The sequence below is a fragment of the Hyposmocoma kahamanoa genome, unplaced genomic scaffold (assembly GCF_003589595.1).
Source record: "Hyposmocoma kahamanoa isolate Upper Pololo Valley unplaced genomic scaffold, ASM358959v1 78, whole genome shotgun sequence".
In the NCBI taxonomy this organism is placed as follows: Eukaryota; Metazoa; Arthropoda; class Insecta; order Lepidoptera; family Cosmopterigidae; genus Hyposmocoma; species Hyposmocoma kahamanoa.
In genome coordinates, this window is record NW_020653945.1 from 19,864,411 (window position 1) to 19,892,313 (window position 27,903).

At 36.4% G+C, this 27,903-nt stretch overlaps 2 protein-coding genes across 2 annotated transcripts; both read left to right on the plus strand.

The window, feature by feature from the left end:
• The first annotated feature begins 100 nt into the window (after positions 1-100).
• Positions 101-4,468, plus strand: LOC113233313. The gene is made up of 7 exons (XM_026468403.1): positions 101-209; positions 1,477-1,615; positions 2,207-2,346; positions 2,553-2,613; positions 3,144-3,258; positions 3,352-3,447; positions 4,205-4,468. Exons 1-7 carry the CDS (start codon positions 119-121, stop codon positions 4,262-4,264), a joined length of 702 nt encoding a protein of 233 aa, XP_026324188.1. The 5' UTR covers positions 101-118; the 3' UTR covers positions 4,265-4,468.
• Positions 4,469-6,945: 2,477 nt separating this feature from the next.
• Positions 6,946-19,365, plus strand: LOC113233248. Its single transcript, XM_026468291.1, has 7 exons — positions 6,946-7,029; positions 9,146-9,302; positions 9,886-10,037; positions 13,294-13,354; positions 14,252-14,369; positions 15,202-15,297; positions 19,194-19,365. Exons 1-7 carry the CDS (start codon positions 6,960-6,962, stop codon positions 19,335-19,337), a joined length of 798 nt encoding a protein of 265 aa, XP_026324076.1. The 5' UTR covers positions 6,946-6,959; the 3' UTR covers positions 19,338-19,365.
• The last annotated feature ends 8,538 nt before the right edge of the window (positions 19,366-27,903 follow it).

The window sequence follows — 27,903 nt, forward strand, 5'->3', positions numbered from 1 at the left end:
GTGTGTGTGTGTGTTACACCAAGTGACAGATCTGAGGGACTCTGCCACTGCGGCTGTCACCCTGAGACTCTATATATGACTTATCATTTTTAAAATTTTAGGTGATACCATCGTGAAAATGAAATCAATCACTATTATCTTGGCTGTAGTACTTGCTGGAGTTTACGCTAGCAGATTACCTGACCGCGTACAACTAGTTCCAACCGAATGTAAGTAAATATAGTAAATGAGCTTTAAAATTGCGTCAATTGTTCTTCTTTTTCAGTTCAACCACATCGATACTTCAGAAGTCGAAATTTCTTAAAATTTTATTAATTGCCCAGTCATGACTTTTTTACATACGCATAGCTAAAATATAAACAAAAATGATGATATTTTTACACTAACAGTTTAGTTTACACTTACAGTACTTATAATTAAACATGTAAGTCATAGTCACATAAAGGTTGAGTGGACCATCGGTCAAAAGTAAGCTGCGGAATTTGAACCATAGAGCTTTGGTTGGTGACTATTTCTTTCTTGACTTAAGTTTTAACTCAGTGTTACTGAACACGTCAATATCATTTGCCTATTTAGGGAGTGTTTGGTTAGGGCATCGTAGAATAGTGTCCGCCTTAGGCTGCCTTTCCACCAGAGATGTGCGACGTAGCGAGGAGGTACGTAACTAAAAATCCACGCATAGAATTACTTCATTTTCCTAGCGTCGCTTAGCGCAGCTCCGGTGGAAAAGGGTTAGCGGAGCTAAGTATTTGTACATACAAAATGGCGAGAGATGTGTGTGAGAGATGTGTGCGAGAAATGTGTGCGAGGGATGCGGGCGAGGAATGTGTACTAAACAGTGCAGGAAACTAGGGCTACTGAAAGTATGACACTAACTGACACTGACACATCGCAACCGCTCACCCCACCACACCGTACCCCGCCCGCGCAGATCTGAAAAGAGTCCGTAACGCATCTTCGCACCGCGCCGCTGTACAACCTCTCATCACCTAGCTACCTCGCACAGCTTTGGTGGAAAACATCACACCGTTTCACAGCGCTGCTACACATCCTCGCACCGTCCCGCTACTTCGCATACCTCTGGTGGAAAGGCAGCCTTAGTGCTTGTTAAATTAAAATTAAAGTGTCATTGTGCAGGTTAAATGAAATTTGAACAGAGCTTAGAATAATAAAAGGAACAGAGGGTATTTGCGCTAACGTAGTTGCTTTAACATTATCCCGTTATCACGTGATATCGCCGAAAACAAAAGGATTTAAGCCAATAGGGGAGGGTTAATTATCCTCTTAGTAAGTTAAAAATATAATTTGGACCCGTTTACTGTTTAGATTTTCCAAGTCCTCAAATATTTCAGACACTTGTTCGTCTGGCGAAAATTGATTTGGGCTAAAAAAGTAATCGTGGAATATTTGCCACTCACAAGAGTAATTGTATTGTTTATAGTACCTGTTTATAGTACTTATTGTACCTGTTTATAGATCCAATCGAAGGCCAAAACGTTGTAACCGATTCAATAGCGGAAGCGTTAGAAAATGTAAGCAATCGAATCCGTGACGCTGGACTTGACCCTTGGACGTTCGACAGGGCTGGATTTGCCTTTGAACTGCCTGTACCTGTGTAAGTATTTTCAATATTATTTAATTCGGCCCGTGCAATGATGATTCATGTCAAAAAAATGAATTGTGGTGTTCCATAAACTAATTTTTATTTTGACTAAACATTTATATATTTTTTGCCTTTTTAAGACCTACAGTCTTCTTCTGTCACGAAATCGTCGGTCATTTGATGTTACTTGGCAGTGAAGACATAGTTTTTTGTATGTTTATTTATAATTATTCAAGTAAATTGTAACTATTAAACGAAATTAAAAGTTAAACGATCTTGCAATGTTAAACAGTGATATCCCATATTATAAGAAAATTTTATTACTTAAGTTGTCGCCTGACTTCGGATACAAAGGAAATGAAGCTATTTTTATCGTATATTTGTTTTTTCAAATAAACCAATGTTTCGTGGCCTTTACAGTTCTTACGGTCACGGCTGACCTTTTTTTAGGAAAGAAAATAAAAAACAAATATAGATAAAAATAGTGTCATTTCCTATATGTAACCATTGGAAAAACCTAGGAATGCGACTAGGTTACAAATGTAAACGGTATTTTCCGTACATATTATGCGTTATTATTAAAATTGTTCTTTTTCTAAATAGGATCTTGTCGATCGATGCTCTAATCGAGAACATCGCGTTCAGAGGTCTTAGCAACATCGTCATCAACAGCATCAATTTTGCAATACTATCTGGAAGGTTGACCTTGGATATTTCCTTGCCTGAATTATCCGTTGAAATTGGTAAGCTTCATGAGTTCTGTTTAAAATTTGACTATTACGTTCGAACCCCGAAATGCTACGACACTTATGACGTCAATGTTCGAGTAGTGAAAACTCGAAATAAGTTGTTTAAAATTGTTCTACCTGGCGACTGTTTCTTTGAAATAGACCCAGATTTATATTTTATATTACGACTTCAATGAAAATCAAACCTTATTTCATTAAAGGTAATGTCGCATTGGACGCAGTTGCTCTAGGAGCGGATATAAACGTACATATAAACGGCAGGTAGGGATGGTTTTACTAACTTAATTTTATATTTGTCTATTTACTTCTCTACTTACTCTTCGATTCTTAATTTAAAAAGTTTGTGGAATTACATCTATTTGCCAAGTTCTATTGTCACACTAAACTTGACACTGTGACACTCGGTGAGCAACTACCCTCGTTTGCTTTGTTTTTATTAAAGTCATTGTCAGGTTTGCACCCTACAATAACAACGTCACTTTCTAAAGTCTCATCCACACTAACCACTGATATAGTTCCTAACACTGTTGTACATTTATTTCTCTCGTGAATTTTAGTGTAATTTGTGTTTGTCTTTGTGTGTGTCCATTGCACGCGTGATACAGGGTTTCCCTAGTGCGGGGTTATAAGCGTGGGCGTTACTATATTTTATTATTACATAAAGGTTTTCTTGAAGACAGCAGAAAGTCGAGACAGACAGAGAAGTTCAGGATTTCCTAGCATCTGTCTGTCCTGAAGTTGATAAGGGTGTGATTTACCAGGAACAAATAAATAACAGATGCTTTTTGCAGATTATCCGTGATCGAACCTCGTGTTTCTGGTGAAGTAGTTCTGAACTTCCTCGGTGTTATTGTTGGTCCTATAATCCGTTCAATAGACCTTGAATTCGATCTCCAAAGGATTCAGGTAATCACATTAAGAAACAAGTGGTGTTGATGGTTGAGCATATGTGCTTATTGTGTTTGTTTTTACTGATCTTTTCATCTATTTATCTTTCAGTACAATGGCCGCTTCAACTTTTTTGGTACTGATATATCGGAACGAGTCAATACTTTTGTTTCAGTAAACATACCCAACGCTATTGTGGCACACCAGGTAATAAGATTTTTCATTAAATGTTTCATTGATTTTTTTAATAATGAAAATATAAAATTTTAGAACATGTAAAATTGGTGTAATAGTGGAAACGTTTGACCACTAGAATTTAGTCACCGCATTAGCTGCTAATGATATGTCATTATTACCTACCCTCTAAATAACCTTTAACTTGAAAGTTAGTCTGAAGTCAAAGTCAGTCCTTCATGTTTCCTCATGATTCTTTTTACCGTGAAACAAATTATAAATAGTAATTTTAATTAACTATGGATCGAAAAGATTTAGTGACGCTAGTTGGACTTAAAATTGAATCCGGGTTTACTGTACACCAATTTTGGAACTAGGCTGTTGTCAGCTATATCCACAATGAAAGACAGACAATGTATTAAATTTCTTTGTGCATAATTATACGTTACATCATTGACATCATTTGAATAAAAGTGTAAATTTATTTACCGTAACTATGGCATATTTGATTTTGACGAGTTAAGAACTGTATTGCTCCTTCACGGTTGGATTCCATTTTCAATTTAACATCAGGCGGAGTAGAGTCATCTGCATGTTACGTATATAAAGGAAAAAGTGTGACTGTGACTTTAATAACAAAGACACACAATTTTTCTTTACTTCTACTTGCACACTAGCTGTTTAAGGCATTTTTTACTTGAATAACATTAAAGTAGAAAAAGCTTGAGTAGTTTATGAAGTTAAGTGTTTATAAGTAATAGAAATCAATAAATGTTCTTTTTTATTACAGCAAGAAGTCAACGAGCTTGTCGAGATAATCGCTCGGCAAATTATTGAAGATTTTTTCTGAAAAAGGATTTAACTGTAAAGGGGGATCATTCCACTTTTTAATACTAACTTTTATTTCAGTGGAATTTCTGTACTAGAAGTTGTTTGTATTATTGGGTGGAATAACATCCTCTTCGGGTGCAAAGCAATGGATTTGAATTTAAGCAGTGGATTGAATAAATTAAATGTTAACTTATATTTAATTTATTCAATGATGCTCCTCCTCCTGTAAATACAAAATTTTATTAATAAATAATTATTTTTTAATTTGTTAATTTGATTATTTTATATACACTTAAAAAGTATAGTATAATTAGACAGGTATCCCAACTTCCGCCTGTTCGGTGCGTCAATGCCTACACTTTGTAGGGTTTTCACATAATTATTATATTTATGCCTATAGTTGCGTAGGAGAGTGTGCGATGGAATTACATAATTTAATTCTGCCTTTCCCTATCCATCACCGGGGGACTAGGCGTAGGCTTGGGTTCCACCCCTATGTTGTGGATATTCCAAAGATTCGCATGAAGCGTTACGCTTCTACATTTATAAGGCGAACGGCTATGGAGTGGAATTCTCTGCCTGGAGACTTGAGGAGACCTTTTCAAGGCGACAGTGAATAGGTATTATTTAGGTGTGCATGCTCCATCGTCACTTTCCATCAGGTGAGATGGAGGTCAAATGCGAACTTATATTTTATATAAAAAAAAGTTGTAAAAAATAATTTGAAAAAAAAGAAAAAAAAGAAAAAAGAAATCATTCCTCACTGTTCTCGTGCTATAATGTAATAACCTTTGTCAGATGCTGTACTTACAGTGAAGCAATATTATGGCTTGGACAGCTTTTAACCTAGTATATAGAGCAAGTTAGATCTCGGATAGAGTATTATAGTCATCTGTGGGATGGCTCAGCGAAATATCAAGTTTCTCTTGACCACAGAGCCAGAAGACTTATATTAGACTTATATAAACTAGTATATATTATAGACGATAAGCTTAAGTCTAAACTTTATGGATTTGTTCAGTGCAACCGTAAACTCCACTTGTTCAATCCACCCGCCCGCTTTTACCATCGGATATCCAGTTTAGAGTATTACGTAAGGCGAGATATCATTTATACTTGGTTGATATTCGTTTCCGGCTTACTAAGCACTTTTCGTCATCTTTTATAACGTGCTCAGTCTAGAATTGGAATTTCCAGCCTGCATCTGTGTTTCCGAGCACATTTAACCCGAGTACCTTAAGGTACGATTGCATAGGCATCTCTTGGACGAGCTCGTTCTATCGCGGCCCCCATCTTTGCTCCAGGACTAGATAGTGATGAATAACACATTAATTTGTAACAAAAAATCCTAAGCTTTGACAAAACCCTTGTTTTCACGTATACATTAAACACAGAGAAGTACTACCCTATTTATTTCTGCTGCCAAGCGGTAATGTGCGCATTACGTCAGTTGCCTTTGCTTTGAAGGGTAAAGGTGCTGATGAAATTACAGGCACTTGAGACTTTTCAATTTATATCTCAGGGTAACGGGAGCAGTGGCAGTGCCCCTCAAATCTTTGCGATTTAAAGCTCTGACCGGCACTGCAACTATTATGGACAAGTGTGATGGCTACCGCCAGGCAAACGACTTCGATCTTTACCCTTCGATTTTTTACTGTCGTTAATGAGCTTCTCTTTTTCTGCCATATTCTTACCAAGTCATTGGTTTTTCTTTCCGTTCAAATCCTTCCTTCCATTCTTCTCCAGCACCACATCTCAAATGCTCGCAACCGATCTCTGTCTCTTCGTATTATTGTCTATGTCTCATTATCATGCAATGCTACTCCAAATGTACACCTTTGCCAGCTGTTTTCGGGCCCTTCTTAAAATTTTTGCTTTTAGCTGATTTTTTATTGTTAAAAGCCTTTTTACCATTGCAATTCTTGACACTGTATCCGAAGTACATCGGAACTCATTGGTTATCAAACTGTCTAAGTTTTAATTTTAATTATGTCATCCAATGGTATATAGTATGTATTCATTGTATAGCTTTATGATTGGGTTATCAGTACTCATATTTATATCATTCTAGGAGAAAAATAAATGCCTTTTTTAAGAACTTACGTCTACATATTATATAAACATTAAACTACACAACTAATAGGAACGATCTTTTTAAATATTGTATGTTTAAGAAAAAAGTCATTTTTCAAATCGTAGTTTCATAATAGCTTCCTCCGAAATACAGATGAAGACGAAAATTACGTTATTTTATTGTTACACGACGCAACGATGACACTATCTTTCTTTATGCTACTGACCATAAAGCGTAAATAAATGACGTGATTGCGTTATCATTATCGATGTTAAGTGATTTGCCGATAATTTGGTACTAATGATTAAGATTATCAAATTCCGACTGGGAAGAGACGAGGTAAGTAGTGTATTTTCCATTTAATTATCCAATTACTGATGTTATGTTTAATTTAGTACACACGTTTCGACCTTTGCCTGCGATTGGCCTATATGAGGATTATTAGGCCCTTATGTCTCTCACTGCAGGACACCTTTGTCCAGTTTAAGATGTGTATGATACAGAACCGTAACTACGTTGTCTATTAGATGAGTTACCTTGCGTACAAAAACAAAAAGCACATTGCTTCTGACGAAGTTTATAATTTCTCTTTTATATTTTGTGTTTCCAGGTTTCAAAAATGCGCTTGATAACTATTTGCATGTTAACCGTGGTGGGCTTCGTCGCAGCTCTGCCGGTTGAAAACGTTGGTGTTGCTGAAGCTGAAAGAGGTTAGGTACTTTTATATGAAAATCATCATTATTATGTGATGTCCATTCTGATATCCATGTAAATTAGATGTACCCAATAACATCTAAGCTGTGGCCCTTGGCCATATCCGCTCAAGCGATGCGCTCCTCCTAACGCAAAATGGCGGCTATTTGGTTTTGCAAATTAGAAAAGGATTCAGTTTAAATACAAGTTTTTATAGAAAAAATATTATTCTGCATTGCTAAATAAATACCCTCCGCACTACCAACAAAACATCTCAAATAAAATGCAGTAATACACCGGAAATCCTGCACTTAAAAAGCACTGATGAAATTTTTGGTGTACTTGGATAAATATGATAATATTCCGTTTGAGTGGTTCTAACGTTTACCATGAAATTACTCCTTAAAGTATAGTTTATAAACATTTATATTCAGGGTAAACTTAAAAAACGCTACTTACGGTATGTTTTCAATAAATAAACACCGAAATCACCAGCCCAAACAATAACACACACGATTGTCGTGACGTATTTTTGAAGTTGTTTATTTTTTTTAAATGACAGACCCAGGTATTAAAAACTTTATGGTTTGCTAGAGTAGTTACCGAAATAGCAATTAATATTAGTTCTTTTACCTGTTATAACTTCGATATCCGATAAATCGGTATAAAATCATCACCGGCACCTCTAGGTGTGGTATGCATCTACGGCTGCATGTATCGCGTGAGCGGATAAAAAGCTCTGGAAAAACTTGACAATTAAGATTTAAATCTAACTCTATGCCGCTTATGATAAGAACGGTCAAATCACAAAGTGTCAAGCTTAAAGTGCTCTTAACTGTACCTAGTTGAAAAATGTATCTTCATATTTTCAAATCTTTGTAATTCAGTTCAATTCAATGATCCATTTATCGATCTCGTTTGTAAAAAGTGATGTGAGTGGGGTATGGTTATGAGTAAACAAAAACCAAATATAATTAACCATTATAAACCATTCTTAACAAAGAAAGAACTCAGATCGTGAAGCGAGTATTTTACGTACCGTTATCCTAGTGCGGTGTAAACCGCGTGTTGAAGTAGATTTGCTTCTAAGGCACCACGCGCGTGATTACGTCGTCGCTCACGCCGTTGCGTGGTGCGGATTAGTGTTATTATCGCCTAGTAAATATGTATCAAATAATCAGGAAAAGCAAAAGGAAGACGATAACGGAGAAACAAAAAGTTTTAGTTACGCCCATAAATTATGTACAGTAAATTCGAGTACGGTAATATACAGATCGCATATCGGTTTCTTGATCTTCTTGGGCTAATTTGTTTATATTTCTTCCTAAATATAGCTTAGCTTTGTGGCAGCTTATTTAAGTTCTTGTTAAACATTGTAATAAAAATGTCCTAGACAATCACACTAATTACTAGATCTCAAATTAGGAAATTCCCTGTACTATGACCACCAGAACAACGGAATTCATTCAGGTGCACTATCCAGAACACCCAGCCCAGAACCAATTTTGAAAATTGCTTCTTCAAAATTGGTCTTTCCTCATTTAGCGACTATAGTGCAAGCCGTTGGGCGACCGAAGTTATTATTATTAGACTTAATCACAGGTTATTATGTAAATAGTTCGGTTTAAATACAAAGATGTATTCAATTTATGGAGTATCTTTTTCATTAGTTACAACAATTATTGATTTTAAAAATGAAGGTTAACACCATAGGATAACAACACTCTCCTCACTAGCTAATCAGAAAAGTCCTCGAATTGGGGTTATGAAATATAGAAGAAGACGTAATGCAAGATGGCCCTCCAGTAAATGGATGGATGAGGCCGTTGTAAAGTCCGATACTAGAGGTTCATTGACTTAGCTAGGTCCATTATGTTCAATAATCGTCACCTGCCTGGTGGTAATTAAGTTCGCCTTTTAGTTCTTAGGACACTAGCGAGTAAAGTTGTGGCTGGTACTTCTTTTCATCAACATAATTATATACATTATCTGATTTCAAATTAGGGAATTTCCCTGTACTATGAGAACTAAAACGGAGTATACTCATAGAAAGTTAATTTGCCAAATTTATTCTGACGGGTACCGAAACCCGGAACACAGTAAAAACAAAATATGATAAAACTTCTATTCCAGATGTCGCACCAAGAAATACCATAATCGAGAATATAATTCTGGACATAATAGAAAACCTGCGAGATTTAATGATCAATGGCAGTGATGATATCCCAGTGCTAGATCCTTTGAAACTCGACCGTGTATATTTGCAGTTGGATAATCTTGGACTAGAAAAGTGAGTACACACTTGTCCACGTAATAGGCCGGAGAAGTGATAATAAATATTTCGCGAATGTCCTACCATATTCTTAGCAAATGGACATTAGCTCCCTTTAGCTGATGTAGACACTTTGGAGATCACGAAATCGTTAAGGACACTACTAAGTGTAAGTGATGAGGGAATGATGGCTGAATGGGATACTTCAACACTTTGGGCATACTCAAAGTAGGTAGTAGGTAGGTCGCAGTGAATGGAAGGGTTGACTCAAATTGCCATAGCCAGGCGAAGAGGCGTTGCGTTGAACAATACAACATAAACTATATCATCTACAAGGCAAGGTTATATTTCTTTAAACAAAAAATGAAAAAGAAGGTGCAGCAAGCGGCGCCGCGTGCACTTTACAATACAATAAACTTGCAATTTAGAACACATGTGATGGTGATGATTTTTTGTTTTATGGAAATGTAACTTAACCAGTCGAAGATAAAGTTTATATTTTATTGCTCAATGCATTAAAGTTGGCAGGATGACTTTGGTGTTGTTGATGCAGTAGTATTGCTTTTGCGTAATAAATATGCTCAAATTGTACATGTTTCAGTTCTCACATAGAAGCAACTGATTTAGTAGTAACAGGTCTGAGCACTTTCGAGATAGATGACTTCAGTTTCACACCAGCGCCGACAGTCCTTCAACCACTCAGACACGCCGTGGTACTAGATGCTTACATACCTGTAATCGATATCGATGCCAGTACGTATTATCAATAGCTTTGTATTTAGGGCACAAAGACAAGTACTGTAACTCCCGCAGCGTAGGGTTGTCATCTGTGATCAAATATATTGGTAGATACACTGTAGTTCAAAAAGTGGCACTGTCGTAGGAAGGCAAAAATCACCGATATAACTTCATTAGCTCTCTTTCACCAGGTGACTGCGCTCGGATTATGTTAAAAAAATTGCCAAAACTACACTGAAAGTATAAGAAAAAGTGGAGAATCGTGCTTGCAGTAACTATTGATGACTCTGAAAATACAGTGTGCTAATTTGTTTACACGTCTTTATTAATCTTAATGTTTAATTACAATTCAGATTTTTGTGGAACAGTTTTGATTTAAAAATCGTACCTTAAGGAAAATAAGACATTTATAGAAACGCTGCAGTGGATGGCGCGTTTGTGGCGCTGTTGCACCTCTATTAATTCTCATACAATATTTAGACGAGCAGGTGCAGCGCTACAGCCGCGCAGCAGTCGCGCCACGTACTCGCCGTCTTGTTTGAAGACCTAAACCGACCGTAAAATGTTATGGTGACAATATTAATACTTTTTAAAAGATAAAAATAATATCCTCAACAATTTAATTACCTGATGTAACTTTGGAGACTTCAACTACAGCCTTAAGGCTCACATTTATAAAACGAATTTTAACGTCGATTTAGCAAAAATGGCGAAGTAAACATTTTTTCATGTTTACAAAACGAATTTCGCCGAAGTTTAAGTAAGAAATTACGAACTAAACTTAAATTTCTATTTCATTTCTTGCTTAAACTTCGTTTTAAGTTCCTTTTGTAAATATACGAAAAATTTGCTAAACACGCCATCTAGTCGAAGTTCGTTTTTGATACTTGTGAAAATCCTATAATGATCCCTAAATAATGCATAGTACTTCTAAGCGACCAAGTGAATTATAAATTTATAATAAGTATAATATTCACTCTATACGCATACATTTGCGAGCATTCGTAAACACTGACAAACCCACTTACACGCACCCACACCACTAAGTATACACGTTCATGCACACACATACACACACACACGTAATCTCAATTCGTCACCACATTTGTTTACTGTTTAACGTATTTTAATTTATGAAAAAAAAAACTGATTTGTGGTGAGACCCTAGAGATCTGTAACACAGGTCTATATCTATCTATGTAAGTACACACATCAAAAAAAGTTTGCGATCACTTCGAAAAACTGAAATCTTTTTTGTTACTGTAGATTATATTATGATTTTTTCTTCTTTTTAGATTCTTTATTTAAAAATAAATTAGAACATAAAACAATGACCCCGTTCAATTGTTTTTTCATATAAAAAGGCTTTCAGTCCTAGCTTACGCTCATTCAGAAATCTGATTTAGTCAATTATAAGCGATTCAAGATATTTTTCGCGGAAAGTTGTGATTGAAAAAATGCCAAGAGGATTATCAGAGGTTTTACGAGCTAGAATAGTAACTTTGAGGGAAGAAGGATACACCACGAGAGTAATAGCACGCAGACTTGCTATATCCCAATCCTGTGTCGTGGCTACGTTGCAGAGGTATCACGGAATGGGGAATTTAGCAGACCGACCCCGCAGCGGTTGCCCAACTGTTTTGACAGCTGCCCAAAAGCGCTATATTTGATTGCTGGCAGCCCGTGATCCAACAATCAACGCCACTAAAATAAAAGCAGAAGTCAGGGCCGCCTCTGGGCTTGAAGTTAGCACGCAGACCGTTCGCAATTGCTTGCACCAGGCTGGATTACGAGCACGGAGGTCTTGGCGAACTCCGCTCAATTCCCGGCAACGTCAACAACGACGATTGCAGTGGGCTAGACTTCGGCAAAATGAAGAAGGTGAGGACGAAAACATTTGGCAAAACTGTCTCTTCGTTGACGAATCCCGAATCAGCACTCATCCAGATAACCGACGTGTCCGTGTCTGGAGAAGACCAGGCGACCGTGAAAGACAAAGAACTGCCACTGGAACAGTTCAGCAAGGCGGAAAATCGGTGTCCTTTTGGGGTGGCATTATGATTGGAGCTAGAACGCCTTTGATCCCGTATCGGGGCTTCATGACAGCAGACATGTACAAAGCAGTTGCTATTGATGATATCGTCAGACCATTCCGAGTAAACCATGGGCACCAATTTGTACTGGTCGATGATAATGCGCCCGCACATCGAGCTCAACGAGTCAATGCTGCTCTTCAAGAATACTATATCACACGATTAGACTGGCCTGCCGGCTCGCCCGACTTAAACCCAATAGAGCACGCGTGGGATGCTCTTAAACGAGCAGTATGGAACCGTGAGCCACGTCCCCAAACAGTTCCAGAGCTCAGGGAAGCCGCTATTGAAGAATGGGATAGGTTACCCCAGGAAATGCTGGATAACTTGATCCTCAGCATGCCCAGGAGGATCTTCGCATGTATTCGAGCCAGGGGAGGAGTTATTTTATATTGAATTCACACCTTTTAATAATAAATTGTTATTTAAGTTTAATTAAACAGTCTTTTTCTTTCTATGAAATTTCTATCACTATTACATTATGATTAATGGCTCAATTTTTTAAAATAAATAATAAAAAATAGTTTTATATTTTAATTTCAAACAGGGTATTCCTATTTAAAGAAAGCATACAACATAGATTTTTTCTTGATAAAGTTAAATTTAAAGAATTATAGGAGCTTATACTATTGATCGCAAACTTTTTTTGATGTGTGGAGGTAACTTGTCTTTATAAATGTCAGTCTAAAAGGCATCTTTTTTATAATATCTAGTGACGAGACGAACAAATCGTGCGTCTGATGGTAAGCTACACGCCTATCCATAACAGTTGCAGTACAACTCAGAGCTTTAAATCGCAAAGATGACGCCTGTCATCCTGAGCCATAAGATGACAAGTCCCCGTGCGTGTAATTTCACCAGTACCCTTACCCTTTAAAACCGGAACACAGTAATGTTGATATTACTGATTGGCGGTTGAAGTAGGTAAGGTGGCAGCTGTTACTATTCTGGACGAACTCTTGCACAAGGACCTCTAATGTTACTGAAATCTACTACTGCTTTACGATGCTGTGTTTCTATGGTTTTACATAGTCTTACGAGTTATCAATGGGAATTAGCTTTCGTGTACTGTGCTCTTTTTGTGTATTATAAAGAAACGTCAACTTCACAGAAGATTGGCAGATAACTTGATGAAAAAAAAAACTTCAACTGTTTGTAACAAATCGATAACCTTTCAGAAAATTACGACCTCAGCGTAATTGTTGTTGGATTTACTATTTTTGGCAATGGTGAAGCTAAGTAAGTATTGCGTAACTAAAAACTTTCATTCAAATTAATTCGATGTCGTCGGGGATTGTGCAGTTACGCGTAACTAGCATTGGGTTTGAGTTTCTATTTCGGTAACTTAGTGGCCAAATCAAATCCGCGTATACGTATGTCGTGGCAACCAAATTAGCATTATATATGGGGATCTATTGGTATCAGTCCGTAGACAACACAAATTAATGTTTACTGTGAAAAAATGAAAATCCCTCTCCTGTAAAATATAGTTTAGTGCATGTACCAATGCCACATACGCGGATTTACATTATCCCTGACGATATGAAGGGGAAAGAAACGGTTTAAACGCCAATTCTATTAAAAATGAGTTCATGATGTAGTAGTTAGGTAACATTTTCAATTCGTATTCGTAACCATATTTACGTAAAAATGACGTAAATATGGTTACGATAAATATTACGATTTTTTTTATAAAAAAAGGCCTCAAATGTTTGTGGAATTACATCTGTTTGCCAAGTTTTATTGAAATCGGTTAACTGAAAATTCAATAGACCGGACTCATCCCCTGATTTGCCAATCTTAGAGGTGGAATATTTTCCTTAAATTTGAATTGGACCGAAGTACCCCATTTCCAACAACAAAGAATCATCCAAATCGGTTGACAATTGTCGTAGTAATTGCGTAACATACAAAATAATGCAGTTGAAATGAGAACCTCCTCCTTTTTCGAAGCCCGTTAAAAATAAAAAATATATAAACCAAAACGTTTATAAAATATTGCTTTTTATTTATCTTGTTAAGTTTGGCTATTAAGCCCTTTCCTCCCCGAACTATCGAAATATAGAATTTTTGAAAATATACAATTTGTTACCTTGTGACGCGTGCAACACATAACTTCTATTATTTGGTTTTAAGGCTGAAAGTAGTAGAGCCGAGGCTGAAGTTGAACATGATGGTGAATCTCGGTTTAATTGGCGGCATCTCTTTAAGAATACTAAGCGCAGAGGCAAGGATCGGATTGGTTGCTTTTGAGGTATGCATATTACGTGACTGATCTCTATCAACATTATATTAAAATTATCTAACAGTATAGGCTCCACATAAATTTGAACACGTAGTTTCTGTATAAACTAGAACGAAAGTCGATTTGCTAAGCTTAGCAGCGGGTTGTAAAAGTAGCGTGCTAGGCGTAGCAGCGGATGTTAAGCGTAGTGTGCTAGGCGTAGTAACGGGTTCTCAGCGTAGCATGCTAGGCGTAGCAGCGCGTTGTAAGCGTAGCGTGTTAAGCGTAACAGCGGGTTCTAAGCGTAGCGTGGTAGGCGTAGTAGCGGGTTCTAAGCGTAGCGTGCTAGGCGTAGCAGCGCGTTCTACGCCGGTATATATTCGGTATGTGGAGCTCAAAACACTAATTTTGAAAAAAAAAAAAATGTCCAATGAGAATATATCTAATAAAATGGCGTGGTAGCCTATTGGTTTGACTCCGGGCTCGCACCTCTAAGTATTTTGGAATATTTGTAGGAAATTTAATTTGAAATTTACCATAAGCTTTTTGGCGAAGGAAAACATCGTGATGAAAACTTTACATCGAAAAACGTTCAGAAACCTCGGAAAATGTGTGAAGTCCCCAACTCGCATTGGGCCAGCGTGGCGGACTATGGCCTAAACACTCACCTGAGAGGTGACCAGTGCCCAGTAGTGAGATGTATAAATGGGTTGATGATGAATGTCTAATGGCTTTTGTCATATAGCGTCTAGCAACCGGCTAAGGTCTGTTCTGAGTTCATACAAGTCAACATTCGTTAAAATTTGTTGTCAGATACTAATGCCGTTACTAATATTTTTATTTTTCCTGTTCATATTTTCAGTCTGGTTTGACGGGAGTATTCAACGACGACTACCTAAATGATTTCATTAATGATTTTCTTGGAGTGTTTATTCCAGAAGTGGTGGAGTTCTTTGAGGTAATTTATTTAGTTATTTACATTTCACACAACGTGTTAGGTCCAAAATTGTGATAACAATAACACTTAACCTACGTTAAAAATTAATAGTAGACGACCTCGGTGGCCAAATTATTTAGACTGTGGGCGCTGAATGCGGAAGTCCCGGGTTCGATTCCCGGTAGGACCAATTTGGGAAATTAACTTTTCTAAATTGGTTCTGGTCTGGATGATTTTAGATGTACCCCAGAGTGAATTCAGTTGCTCTAGTAGTCAGAATCTACGGAATTTCCTAGTTTCAGACCAGGAAATTGGTGTCAGGCAATCTGGAACATACATATACACATATGTACATATATATTAACACATGCAATAAATGTCTATTCGATTCTATTCTATTAATAAATAAGGATAATCAAAGCTATTGGGTATCATCTATAAGATGCTGTTATTGCTGTCTTACACTCTGTTTATACATATATAATAATAATAACTTAATTAGGGTCACAACCAATTTAGGTTCAATTTATGTTGCCGTGGAAAGAAATGAGACGAAATTGTACATAGCATAATGAACTTTATCTCAATCGTGTAAAGTAGACACGATACGGTAGCGGCGGGATTTTCCCGAGACTGCGCGGGAATATTCCGGAAGCGCGCGACCTTTTATTTACTAGTATCTTATACAATTGATGTACAGGGTCAAGTGGGGTAAGAGGAACTTGAAGCCTTAACTTATAATCTAAAGAGTTTAAGCGCTGTAGTCTCTCCGTCGATAAAACAGACAAATTAGTTTAAAGGATTTTAAAGAAATGTCGCTACGATGCTCCAAACGACCGAAAAAAAACTAAATTGGCAGTTTGTGAAACCATGAGAACACGAGGTATGCATAGGGCTATATATATTGGGCACTATAAGTTTCCGGAACTGGCCACTTACAAAAACAACATTTAAAAAGTAATTACAACATTGAATATGGAATTCTTTGACTGTAGTATACAGTTTATTTCATCTGAATGTGACTTGTTTTTACATTGTGGCGTAATTTTGGAAATTGGTTGTCTACATCACTACGGATTTAACTGGTGAAAATTGTCGTAGTATAATTTTCTACGACTTTAAGTGTAAATTAACAGCTCAGTGGAGCTTCGCTCGGCTTCATACTGCTTTTGGCAATGAAGCACCATGCAAGACGACTATTTATAGCTGATTTGCAAAATTCAAACGCGGTCGTGTGAAGAACCTCAGTGACGAATTTCGTGATGGCCGCCCGTCCACTGCTGTAAACAAAAAAAACATCGATGCTGTGCGCCGTATGATCAAAACAGACAGGCATGTGACATGCCATGAGATTTGGGCATAGGCATGAGTCAAATACAATAAATACTACACAAACATTTAGGTGTGAAAAAGCTGTGCTCTCGCTGGATCCCATACAATTTGACTGAGGCTCAAAAAACGGATCGTGTCAATTGGTGCAATGCCATGCTTATCAAATTCACCGAAGGGGCGTCAAATTTGGTGTGAAATATAGTAACAGGTGACGAAACATGGACTTATAGTTACGATCCCAAAACAAAGCGGTAATCGAGCGTATGGGCCTTTCAAGATGAGCCAAAACCAACCAAAGTGGCGCGCATGCAAAGTGCCTCTAAGCGGATGATTGCTTCTTTTTTTAATAAAACTGGACACGTGGCTACAGTTGCTTTGGAGAATAGTTGTACCGTGAATAGTGATTGGTACACGACCATTTCTTTGCCGGAAGTTATTGACAAACTCCGTAAAAATAACAGTAAACGCCGTATCATCTTGCACCACGATAATGCCAGTTCTCACACGGTCAGACAGACAAATGAATTTTTGAAGGTGAACAACGTTGACCCATCCTGCGTACAGAACGATCTGGCACCTTGTGACTTTTATTTATTTCCAAAAATTAAGAACCACTTTCGCGGTCAACGGTTTCTATCACCTGAAGAGGCTGTCGAAGAGTACGAAAAATATGTTTCAGAGATTGTCACATAAATGTTTTCAAAATTGGTTCATTCGGCTAACGGAGAATATTTTGACAAACAATAAATTCATTTCTGACCATTTACAGTATTTTTTTCTTAATCTTACCGGAAACTTATAGTGCGCCCCATAATTACCTTTATAAGAAATACGATGACTTAGGTATACGGAGACTGAACGTTAGTACAATTTACACGGCAAATTGCCTCCATGTGCCTGCCTCCGTGGTCGAACGGTTACCATGCCGGACTGCCACGCAGAGGTTCCAGGTTCGATTTCCGGGCCGCGAGAAATATTTGTATGGCCTACATTTATTTCTCTCGTGAGTTTAGGTGTAATTTGTGATTGTCTATGTGTGTGTCCATGGCACCCGCGACACAGGGTTTCCCTAGTGCTGGGCTATATTGAGTGAGTACGTTTAAAAAAGAAGTACTGAATTTAACGTGATGATTGTTAAGTGTCGATACAACCTCACATGGCTTTGGTTGATTACGTATAACAGTGAAAGTATTGAATCAATAACTTTGGACAAAAATGTATAGTAAAGTTGGGGATATACACGGATTAGTATACGGTGCGAAAACACGATTCCTAAAAATTTTCATGATAGGAAAAAAACATAAACTTACCTCCAAATTTTACAATAAAACCGCTGTATTGACTAGGTACTTTACATATACTAATGATTTTTTTATATCAACTGAATTAAATAACACACACACAGAACACGTATACTATACGAAATGTGCGAATAAACGTTTTTCTTTCTTTCTTTCTTTCTTTCTTTATACGATATACATTTTTGAAATGGCTTTAATTTATTTTGAAAAAAAAATAAAGCCAATGTAGCTGTCTCTCGACCCGCGTAATAGAACCAATTCGGTACGGGAAAAATTTGAATTCGAACTGAGGTAGTATCGACTCTTAAAATATATAAAGCTGATAAACAAAAGCAAGTTTAGTGCAGTTCAAAATTCTTATAAGACTGTCTATTCTTCCTAGAGCTCAAAACATTATTTTGATTCAAAATGAAGTATGTTCCTCTTATTCTACCTGGCTATAGTTCGTTATGCTATGGATACGATTATTCGCGTCCAGCTAAATTGAACCTGAGTCAACAGTTAGTCGTGCAAACGGGTTCTCTTACTAACCGTGTCTAAAAGATTTAGGGTGCCTTTAAATTGGATGCTTGTATATGAGCTACAGTGGCGCATCTGTGACGATGACTTGGCAACCGCGTCACTCCTAATTTTCAACAATATCTAGTCTGCAAAAATTCCGCGCGCGTAGCACGATTGTGGCACTGCTGCAGCTGCGCTTCTATAAGCATAATTTGAAGGCACCCTTGCGGTCTTTAGTCTAAAGTAAACACCCTGTATAGGTTTCTTTCAATCCTTTGTATAAATAGCATCCTTGGTGTAATAAAGTCACATCTGCAAAATAACAACTTTCAGGAGAGAGTTTTACAGATTCTGCGAACGAAATTAGTCGGTAACTACACTCATCAAAAGTATCTAGGGATCAAGCACGTTTTTGCCAATTACTGAAAGTTAGTTTTTTAATTAAATTTTTTAACACTAATGGTTTTTTTGACAATTCCATAATTTAGGAAAATAAATAATTTAACAAATATAATTAAATTTTTATTGAATTAATATTCAATTATTTTTTGTGAAATTACTCCACTAGTTTGTTATAATTATTAAAACAAAGATCGAAATATAAATCTTTATTTTTAATTAATACAGCGTAATAAGAAATCTTGATTCCTAGACACTTTTAATGTGTGAAATTAATGCTCAAATAGAAGAGAAGATTTCACATAGAAGATACGCATAATTTGTTCCATGTTATTATTTTTATGACTTTCACGTGATAAAAGCACTTTTAACATATGATTATAGGATGACATATCAGCGATCATAAGCCCCCTCATAGTGCAAATTGGTAACGATATTTTGGATAACATTGACATTGGAGATCTTCTGCCTACGGACGAAATTACAAAATTGGCTGGTCTACCCGTCGCTGAGAATACTATTGCTTAAATTATTTTCACATGTCAAACAGAACCCTTATACTATTTTAAATATTTTGTAAAGGTATTAAAAAATTAAAAACGTTTGGGTTTTTTTTTCATCAAAAGTATTGTAATGAATGCGAAATTATCTTCTATTTACATTGCCATCAATGTAAATAGAAGATAATTTGTAAAATATTAACAACTTTGCAGAACTATATTACTAACATCATAAACAACTTTTGTTCCATTAAAAAATGATTCATCAGATTTTATTTTCGTACAAAAATAAAAATATTTTAATAGACAACGGACAGAAAGCGTTTAGCGTAAATACCAGTCAGAAGCAAAACGCAGGACCGGAAGTGGGGGGCGCTGGGGAGGACCGTTGCACATTAATTTGAACTTACTACTTTATGTTCCATGACTTTTAATGAGATTTTACTTTCATACAAACAAAAAATATTGAGATAGATCGAACTAAACGGTGAAAACTTTGTGCGGTAACAAAAGAAAGCACAAGAGTAAATCAGTGATTTTGAGGTAAGTTTATTGTACTCAATTTTGGTGACAATTTTTATTATTCAATTACTCGAATAGTGAACTACTGAAGAATATTTCAGGTTACCACATTCGAATATTAAATAACACTTCATGATGATATTCTATAAATATTTAAATAAAAAGAAATTAATTAAATTTTTATTGAATTGATATTCAATTATTTTTTGTGAAATTACTCCACTAGTTTGTTATAATTATTAATACAAAGATCGAACACTCAGAAAAAACACTCAGAAAAAATTCCTTCGATCCGGTCGGATCCGACCAAAAAGAAATTGTTACCAAAATTGAGTACACAAAACTTACCTGAAAATCACTGAAATACTAATCTGAAGCAAACCGCGAGGGGAGGGTGGGGGTCGTCGGATAGGAAGCTTGCACCTTTGACTTTAGTAAGTTCAAAGTAAATACCTTACTACGAAATACAGATCTAAAAATTTTCAGATGGTACAACAAAAACTTGAAAGTTTATTTTTTGGTAAATTTATTACGTTTTGTCAAAAGTAATTAAACAGAAGTTGTTGTTTTTGATGTTAGTAATATGGTCCTGCGAAGTTGTTAATATTTTACAAATTGCCCTGTATAGTATACACATGATAAATAATTTCATCAAACAATTGCAGTGTGAGAAGCAATATCTTGTTCGCAAATAGCGTTCTATGTAGATGGAACTGATTACAGCAATGCATCGAGTATTTTTTTTTTACTATTGCGAAAGTTTATTATCAAAATGCTTCTTACGAAAAATTCCTTGCTGTTTTACAAACGAGTTTAACCCTGATAATGATCATAGTGACATCTAAGAAACAGCTGTACAAGATTTAAAGCAAGAGAACCAACTCAGCGTGCGATAGAACCGTTCGGGTTGTGAGTCTTGATGGGAGTTCCTAGATGGCGCCACTATGTACCACATCTTAAGGTTTTTTTATGATTCTATGTGACGAGACGAACAAGTTGTACGGCTGGTTTTAAGTGACACGCCTGTCTATAGCAGTTGCAGTGTCACTCAGTGCTTTAAATAGCAAAGATTTGAGGGGCATTGTCATTGTGGCCGTCACCTTGAGACATAAGTTGACAAGTCTCGTGCGCCTATAGTAACCAATTTACCATTATCCTTATCCTTCAAAACTGAAACGAATTAATGTTCATATTACTGCTTGGGAGCTCCACTGTTAGAAAAAGGTTTTGTTCCTAAAAGCCTTTCAATCAGTATTGTATACTTATATAAACAAGTAAGTAAACATAAAGTATTGCATGTTATTTCGGTAATGGCTGCTTATAGAGAACATTCGCTTACTAAAATAGAATTCGGCTAGAATTTCAAGTAAATTGATACGTATTACTCTGCTCCTACAGAGTGGTCCCAAAAGGGTTGCGAGTGATTTTAGTCATTAGTAACAAATTTTACCACATGGTACGATTTTCGTATGGGCTCCTCTGGAATCGAAAAAAATACATTATCTATGCCATATATTTGGTTCGAGTAAGTACAGTAAAACCATTTTTAACTGACTTCAAAAAAGGAGGAGGTTCTCAGTTCGACTCTACGTTTTTTTGTATGTATGTTACGCGATAACTCTAACTACGGGATTTGTGCACCGATTTTGATGATTCTTTTTTTGTTGAAAAGAGGGTACCTCCATATTGGTCCTATTTCATTCTGAAGAAAACCATCCACCTTTAAGGATGGCTGTTCACGCATGAGGACTCATTTTTATAAATAGCGCCTAATTTTATTACAAGGAGCAATTATTTTAATTGTTTATTTTGCTATTCTCCAATTTAAGGCGTTTTTCTCTCAATATATTATGTACCTTAAGCAGAGAGAACTGATTTTTATTATCTCCTGTGTTAAGTCCTGTACATGATCGTAGATCGAAACCGGGATGAATCCGGGTTTGCGCGCTTACCGATGACCGATTTCAATAAAATTTGGCAAATAGAAGTCATTCCACGAACTTTCGAAGTCGGTTTTTTAGTACTCTGTACTGAGATTATCTTAATATTGACTGCCTCCGTGGCCGAACGGTTACCACGATGGTCTGCCACGCAGAGATCCCGGGCTCGATTCCCGGATTGAGAGAAATATTTGTATGGCCTACATTTATTTCTCTCGCGCGTTGGGGTGTAATTTGTGGTTGTCTATGTGTGTGTCCGTGGCACCCGCGATACAGGGTTTCCCTAGTGCGAGGCTATGAGTGTGTGCGTTATTATTAGTGGCAGTTTGGGATTGGTACAGACCGGACGCACACTATTGACTTGGAATAATATAGAGTAGCTACTACTCTTGATTAGATCTATATTTTTGTTAACTACATATTTGTCTATAGAAAGAATGAACGTTGGTAGATTGACGGCACCAATTTATAGAACGAATTTAAAAAAAATAATATTTAATGACGAACAAGTCGTACGCCTGATCTGATCTACACGCCTGTGTATAACAGTTGCAGTGCCACTCAGAGCTTTAAATCGTAAAGACACTGCTAGTGCGCCCGACAACCTAAGACATAAGTTGACAAGTCCCATGTGTCTGTAATTTCACTAGCACTCTCCCTTCAAAACCGGAACACAGTAATGCTAACATTACTGCTTGGCGGCAGAAATAGGTAACGTGGCAGTACTTCCCTGGACGAATTCTTTCACAAGGAGCTCTACTGGTACTAAGCTGTAGTTGGAGGCGAGGGGTTAGGCATACCTCAGCGTACATATCTCAGTCATAATGCTAGGGTCGGCAGACTAAAGCACATAAGTCAAAAATGTGTTTCTCGTTGTTAATATATAATTATATATTTTTTTGTGTTGTTTTTAGTGTTGGAAGTTAAAAAACCTCTAGAATAAAGTACAAAATTTATGAAGTGACAAATGAATTTGACTTATGTGCTTTAACCAGTAGATGTATTAATTTAAATGAATGATGTTAGATTTTGACTTATGTGCTTTAGTCCGCCGACCCTAAATTATGGTGTGTCCTTAAAAAAGATAGGCTTAAAATGACACAGGCTTGATGACATATTGGTATATTGTCAAGGAGTAATCGTTATTATAAAATAGTCTTACATCTCTTACGACTATTACATATAGGAAATGAAATTATTAATAATAAAATCACGTATATTTGTAAGTATTATAATTAATTACATCATACATATTGGGTTCTCAGTAATAAAGCGACGACATTTGCGTCGTAAAGGTGGACTTCACCATCTCAGTCAGCCGTGATCACGGAACTTGCAAAGAGTCCGAAACGTTGGTTTCTTTTAAGGGTCGATACAACCTCGAATGGCTTTGGTTGATTCTGCATAACAGTGAAAGTGTTGAATATATCACTTTGTAGTAATACGGAATCGGAAGTATACCGCACTAGAGTTATTCATTCTTTTTTTTATTCTTTGCTAATGAACTATTTTGTTATGCATTTTGAAGAACAATGATAACGATATCAAATTGCGTATATAGCTAGCTATCTTTGTCGTTTAATCCTCGTCGTGAAAATTATGAAAATTTTGTTTCTATATTTGTTTATATAGATATATATTACTTTGAAATACATAATACGCTGTCAATTTGTTAGTTTCCTTATTGTTTCCTTGACTATCTAGAATATCTGAAAGGTTTTTTGCGATTTCTGACATTTAGAGTACTCTTACCTCAGTTGGTCCCATAGAGATGTTGGTCCTCACCAGAGACCTAATTCAATGACATAAGAAAAAGTTTAGTATTTTAAACTTTTATGATAAGTTTTAATAAATTTCACTTTGATGATTTCTATTTTATCGAATTTTTTGATACGGATTTGATTAATTATGATTGATTGTAATATTAGTTTTATACATTTTGACTTTAGAACTTCTGTAATTTAATTTCATTTAATTTAAGTTAAACGTAAATTGCGGTACCCTACAGTTATATTGCTGTACTTACATTTATTTTAAGAACTTGCGTGTTACACCTTGTAATGCATTAAATGAATAAATAGGTAAAAAGATACAATGATTACGTAACGTAATGAACTAATGGTATAAGTTATTAACAGTATAATGCATTAAAACTAAAAGGTAATTAAATTATTGTTTTGGGTTGTGGTGTTCCAGGGCGAATTCTTAAATAAATCAGACAAATAAACCTTGATATTACTTAATGGTTTTAACGATGATTTTGCGTATTAAAATTTTGTTTATTGAGTATTTTAAGGAAGTCATTAAACTGGATTAGATTGATCGTAATTGCAAACGATAATAATGATACGGACAAATATGACGTAAGTCGTTGTGATTAAAAAATATTTGTTTGCGTCCTATATTATATTATGCTCGCTTGTTGTTATTTATGGAAAACTTTTCATTATTTAGAAACTAAGTTAAAATTTACATGTTACTTAGTCATTCCAATTTGTTGTGACACTAAGTAATGGGATGAACAAGTCGTGCGCCTGGTGGTAATTGAAACGTTTGTCCATAGAAGTGCCATTACGAGCTTTAAATCATAGAGATCTGAAGATATTGCTACTGCGTCCTTTACCCTGAGACGTAAGTTGACAAGTCCTTCATTTCATCTTACATAGGCGGCAGAAATAGATAAGGTAGCAGCAACTCCTTGGACGAACTCTTTGACAGGGATCGTTACTGCCATTACGAATGTAGGAGTCTGATGCGATGCCATCTATATGCTTTGTTCCACAGATCGTGAGCAAAGATTAGAACTGGCAGACTCTTATGGTGTGTTTACATAGAGTTGACTGCCTTTTTAATTAGACTACTTTGAGTTGCCAAAGGAAGCGCAATCGACTCGCTGTTTTGTTGTGTCTCAGAGTGTGTCTCTTTAGTAAGGGAATTCGGCAGGCGAACGCGGTAGTCGCGCTGTGTACATCGAGCTGCAGCCTTCACCGAAATCACCAAGTCCAAATTGCGTCATTATGAATATAAGTTTACGCACAGAGACAACAAATTGTTAGAAAGGTTCAACAAACCGACCTGGTTGCTAGGTATTCCTCGGCCTACAGTTGTGCGTCGTGGAGGGATGCCGCCGCCGACAGGTTGAAAATTGATTGGTCGAACGTTGAAGATAGTAACCGAGTCGCCCGACAGTGATTACACCTCGCCGACTCAGTCGACTTTGGCAGCGAAATAATGCCAGAGGATGCGTTGCGTCGGCGGTCATGTCTGTTCAAATGGCCCACGACGTCGGAACGCATGCGCTTCTGACAAGGGGCCTGGAGTCGAAGTGGGGAGGGGTGCTGCGGTGCGACACGGTGCTGTACAATGCGATGTTGGAGTCAGCAGCGGCGTTACGTTATGACACCGCGTTGTTCGTGTGCCACTCGGTGCGTCTACCTTATGTAATTGCGTTATTAAGCAAATAGAACAACCGTGAATATGGCATTAAAATTGTAACAATACTGCTATATAATGTCCCAAATTTGAAATACTTTCTGTCAGGAGTGTCCACAATTAAAAAAGACAAACTTCGTTATTTCCATCAAGTGAGATGGAGCTAAATGCGCACTTGTATTTTATGAGAAACAAAAGTTCTGTTTTTAAAATAATTTTTGTAAAATACCTAATCACATTTGAAAATAACGACTTCTAAAAATACCACTTTTGGAAATGTTCACTTCATATGTATTTTACTCATCATTTTATTAATAACTAAAATAATCTTTAAAAGATTGGCGCCAATTCCGTAAACTTACATTATTTTTCAATTGAAGTATTTTATCAGAACCTCTTATCTAAATTGATTCTCCGAATGTAACTTCCACAGTCCAGTCCATCTTAAATGGAATAAGGAGCTTATAAAGTTCAATCGTTTCTCATATTTTATTAAAACCTGAATTCTTGAATTGCGCCAGCACAATGACATCAATCGTGTGGTTTCTCAGAATAATTAGTTACAAAATTGGATAAAATTTATGTTCCTTTTTATTCAATGAAATATATGATTCGTTTATTGAAAAATTAACTCATGTTCTTACTTGAAGCTTTTATTCCTAAATAATCGACTATTTATCCATTACCAATTGTAAAATGTTTGTTTGTTCATGCCTAACTACCAGAAAGCGAAATTACTAAGTAATGGTGAATTTTTGCTCGCACACCGCCTAGCTACCTTGCACATCTCTGGTGGAACTGGTATTAATTTTGAGATAGTATCTACAGAACGTCAACAATTTCTATTACTTAATGTCCGAATTATTATTAAATTTCGTTCATATGGAGCGTCCTCGAGTCTTTCGTCCGGCTTAAATTTTTCTTACAAATTGTAATATGTGTATATGGATAAATCCATAAGTCAAAGTCAAAGATCATTTATTCCATAGGTAAAATAAATTTACACTTGAAAACGTCACATTTCAGCTACTGCTCGTTCACTACGCTGACCTCACTGAGAAGAACGAGCAAGAAACTCTAGGGATTGCTCTTTTTAAATAAACTTAAATGCTATGGAATACACTTTGAATCAAATCTGTGTGGATTCTTTCCATACATCTTTGTCTAACACGTAGTCTTCAATTTTGTAATATGATTTTTCGATCAAAATATTTTTAATGTTGTTTTTAAACATAGGAAGTGATAAACTTAATATATGCTCCGGAATTTTATTGTAAAAACGTATACAGTTCCCATACAGTTCATAATAAAGCGTGGTAATATCGTAAGCCTTTGTTAGGTCACTTGACTGTAGTTGAGACAGCGTGTTTGAGAAAGCAATGTTTGCTTACAGCTTGATAACAAGTTTGATAATGTTGTAACCAACGTGTCGGTTCATTGTACATGGATATTGTTTACATAAAGGACAAATTATTGTGCTGGAACCTTTTGGTTGCGTTGTTGAGATGGATTTTATCTGCAGGGTCAGCAATTCTGCTAACTAAAATGCGGCTAAGGGACAAAATAGTTTTTTGAGATATTATAAAAACCATAATCCCGTTTTCAGAATATTGAAATTATTTAGTGATATTTCAGCTAAGAGTCGTTAGGGTAAGTTCCGATAAGTCGAGCAAGTTAACTAATTTTAACTGTTTTTAAAAAATAATTTTGTGCTCTAGATTCGACCGACTTCAAAAAAGGAGGAGGTTCTCAATTTGACTGCGTTTTTTTGTATGTATGTTACGCGATAACTTCGGTATTTGTAAACCGATTTTCATGATTTTTTTTTTGTTGGAAAGAGGGTACCTCCATAGTAGTCCCATTTCATTTTGAAGAAAATCATCCACCTCTAAGGGTGGATGATCACGCATGAACATTCTTTTGTATAAATAGCGCGTAAATTTTACTTAAGGAGCAATTATTTTAATGGTTGGTTTTGCTATTCTCCAATTCAAGGCGTTTTTCTGTCAATGTACTTTGAGTAGTGAGAACTGATTTTTATTATCTCCTGTGTCAAGTCCCGTATAGTGGCGAACTAGGGGATATTTCAATAAAAGTTAGCAAATAGACGTAATTCCAAGTACTTTTGAGGTCGGTTTTTTTACTACTATGTACTGAGATTATTATTGTTTATTTAAAACGGTTATTTGACCATTTGTCACTTAGCTGCGTGTTAGCTAGTGGACTTAGAAATTTCATTTCAGGTTCTTTTCAAAACTCGCCTTTGAAAAGTTCCAGTTAGTTCCGTGGGAATTTTACACAGTTAAAACCGCAGCGACCTCGAAATGTTCGCGGTTTCTTGTAAAATATTAGGCAATAGGTCGTAAACAGTGGCGTCTCTGAACGCTAAAGTCCACTATATATGAGGTTTGCCCACTTACAGAAATACAATAAATGCAGTCAAGACCGATCGGCGATTCGAGCAAAACTAAAAGCAGGGCTATGTTGCGCTGTTTCATCTAAAGACCATGCATTGTTCTTTATTGGTTACCAGTCTGAAAACTACCTCAGCTTGTCAATTTACAATATCTCTCCTTTGTGTTGCGTATTCCTCAGAGAATCGGTTTTGACTGCCTTTACTCAATTTATCCGCTATAGGGTGCGGTGGTAGGCAGAGCTCATTATATTGTGAACCTTGGTGTTCAAATAAACAACTTCCTG

What these genes read in the sequence shown, in the direction of transcription:
- LOC113233313 (XM_026468403.1), top strand. Translation starts at nt 119, where the DNA reads ATGAAATCAATCACTATTATCTTGGCTGTAGTACTTGCTGGAGTTTAC. An exon ending in ACAACTAGTTCCAACCGAAT is followed by an intron (nt 210 to 1,476) that starts GTAAGTAAATAT and finishes ACCTGTTTATAG; the next exon opens with ATCCAATCGAAGGCCAAAAC. An exon ending in ACGCTATTGTGGCACACCAG is followed by an intron (nt 3,448 to 4,204) that starts GTAATAAGATTT and finishes TTTTTATTACAG; the next exon opens with CAAGAAGTCAACGAGCTTGT.
- LOC113233248 (XM_026468291.1), top strand. Translation starts at nt 6,960, where the DNA reads ATGTTAACCGTGGTGGGCTTCGTCGCAGCTCTGCCGGTTGAAAACGTT. An exon ending in GATAATCTTGGACTAGAAAA is followed by an intron (nt 9,303 to 9,885) that starts GTGAGTACACAC and finishes TACATGTTTCAG; the next exon opens with TTCTCACATAGAAGCAACTG. An exon ending in TTTGGCAATGGTGAAGCTAA is followed by an intron (nt 13,355 to 14,251) that starts GTAAGTATTGCG and finishes TTTGGTTTTAAG; the next exon opens with GCTGAAAGTAGTAGAGCCGA.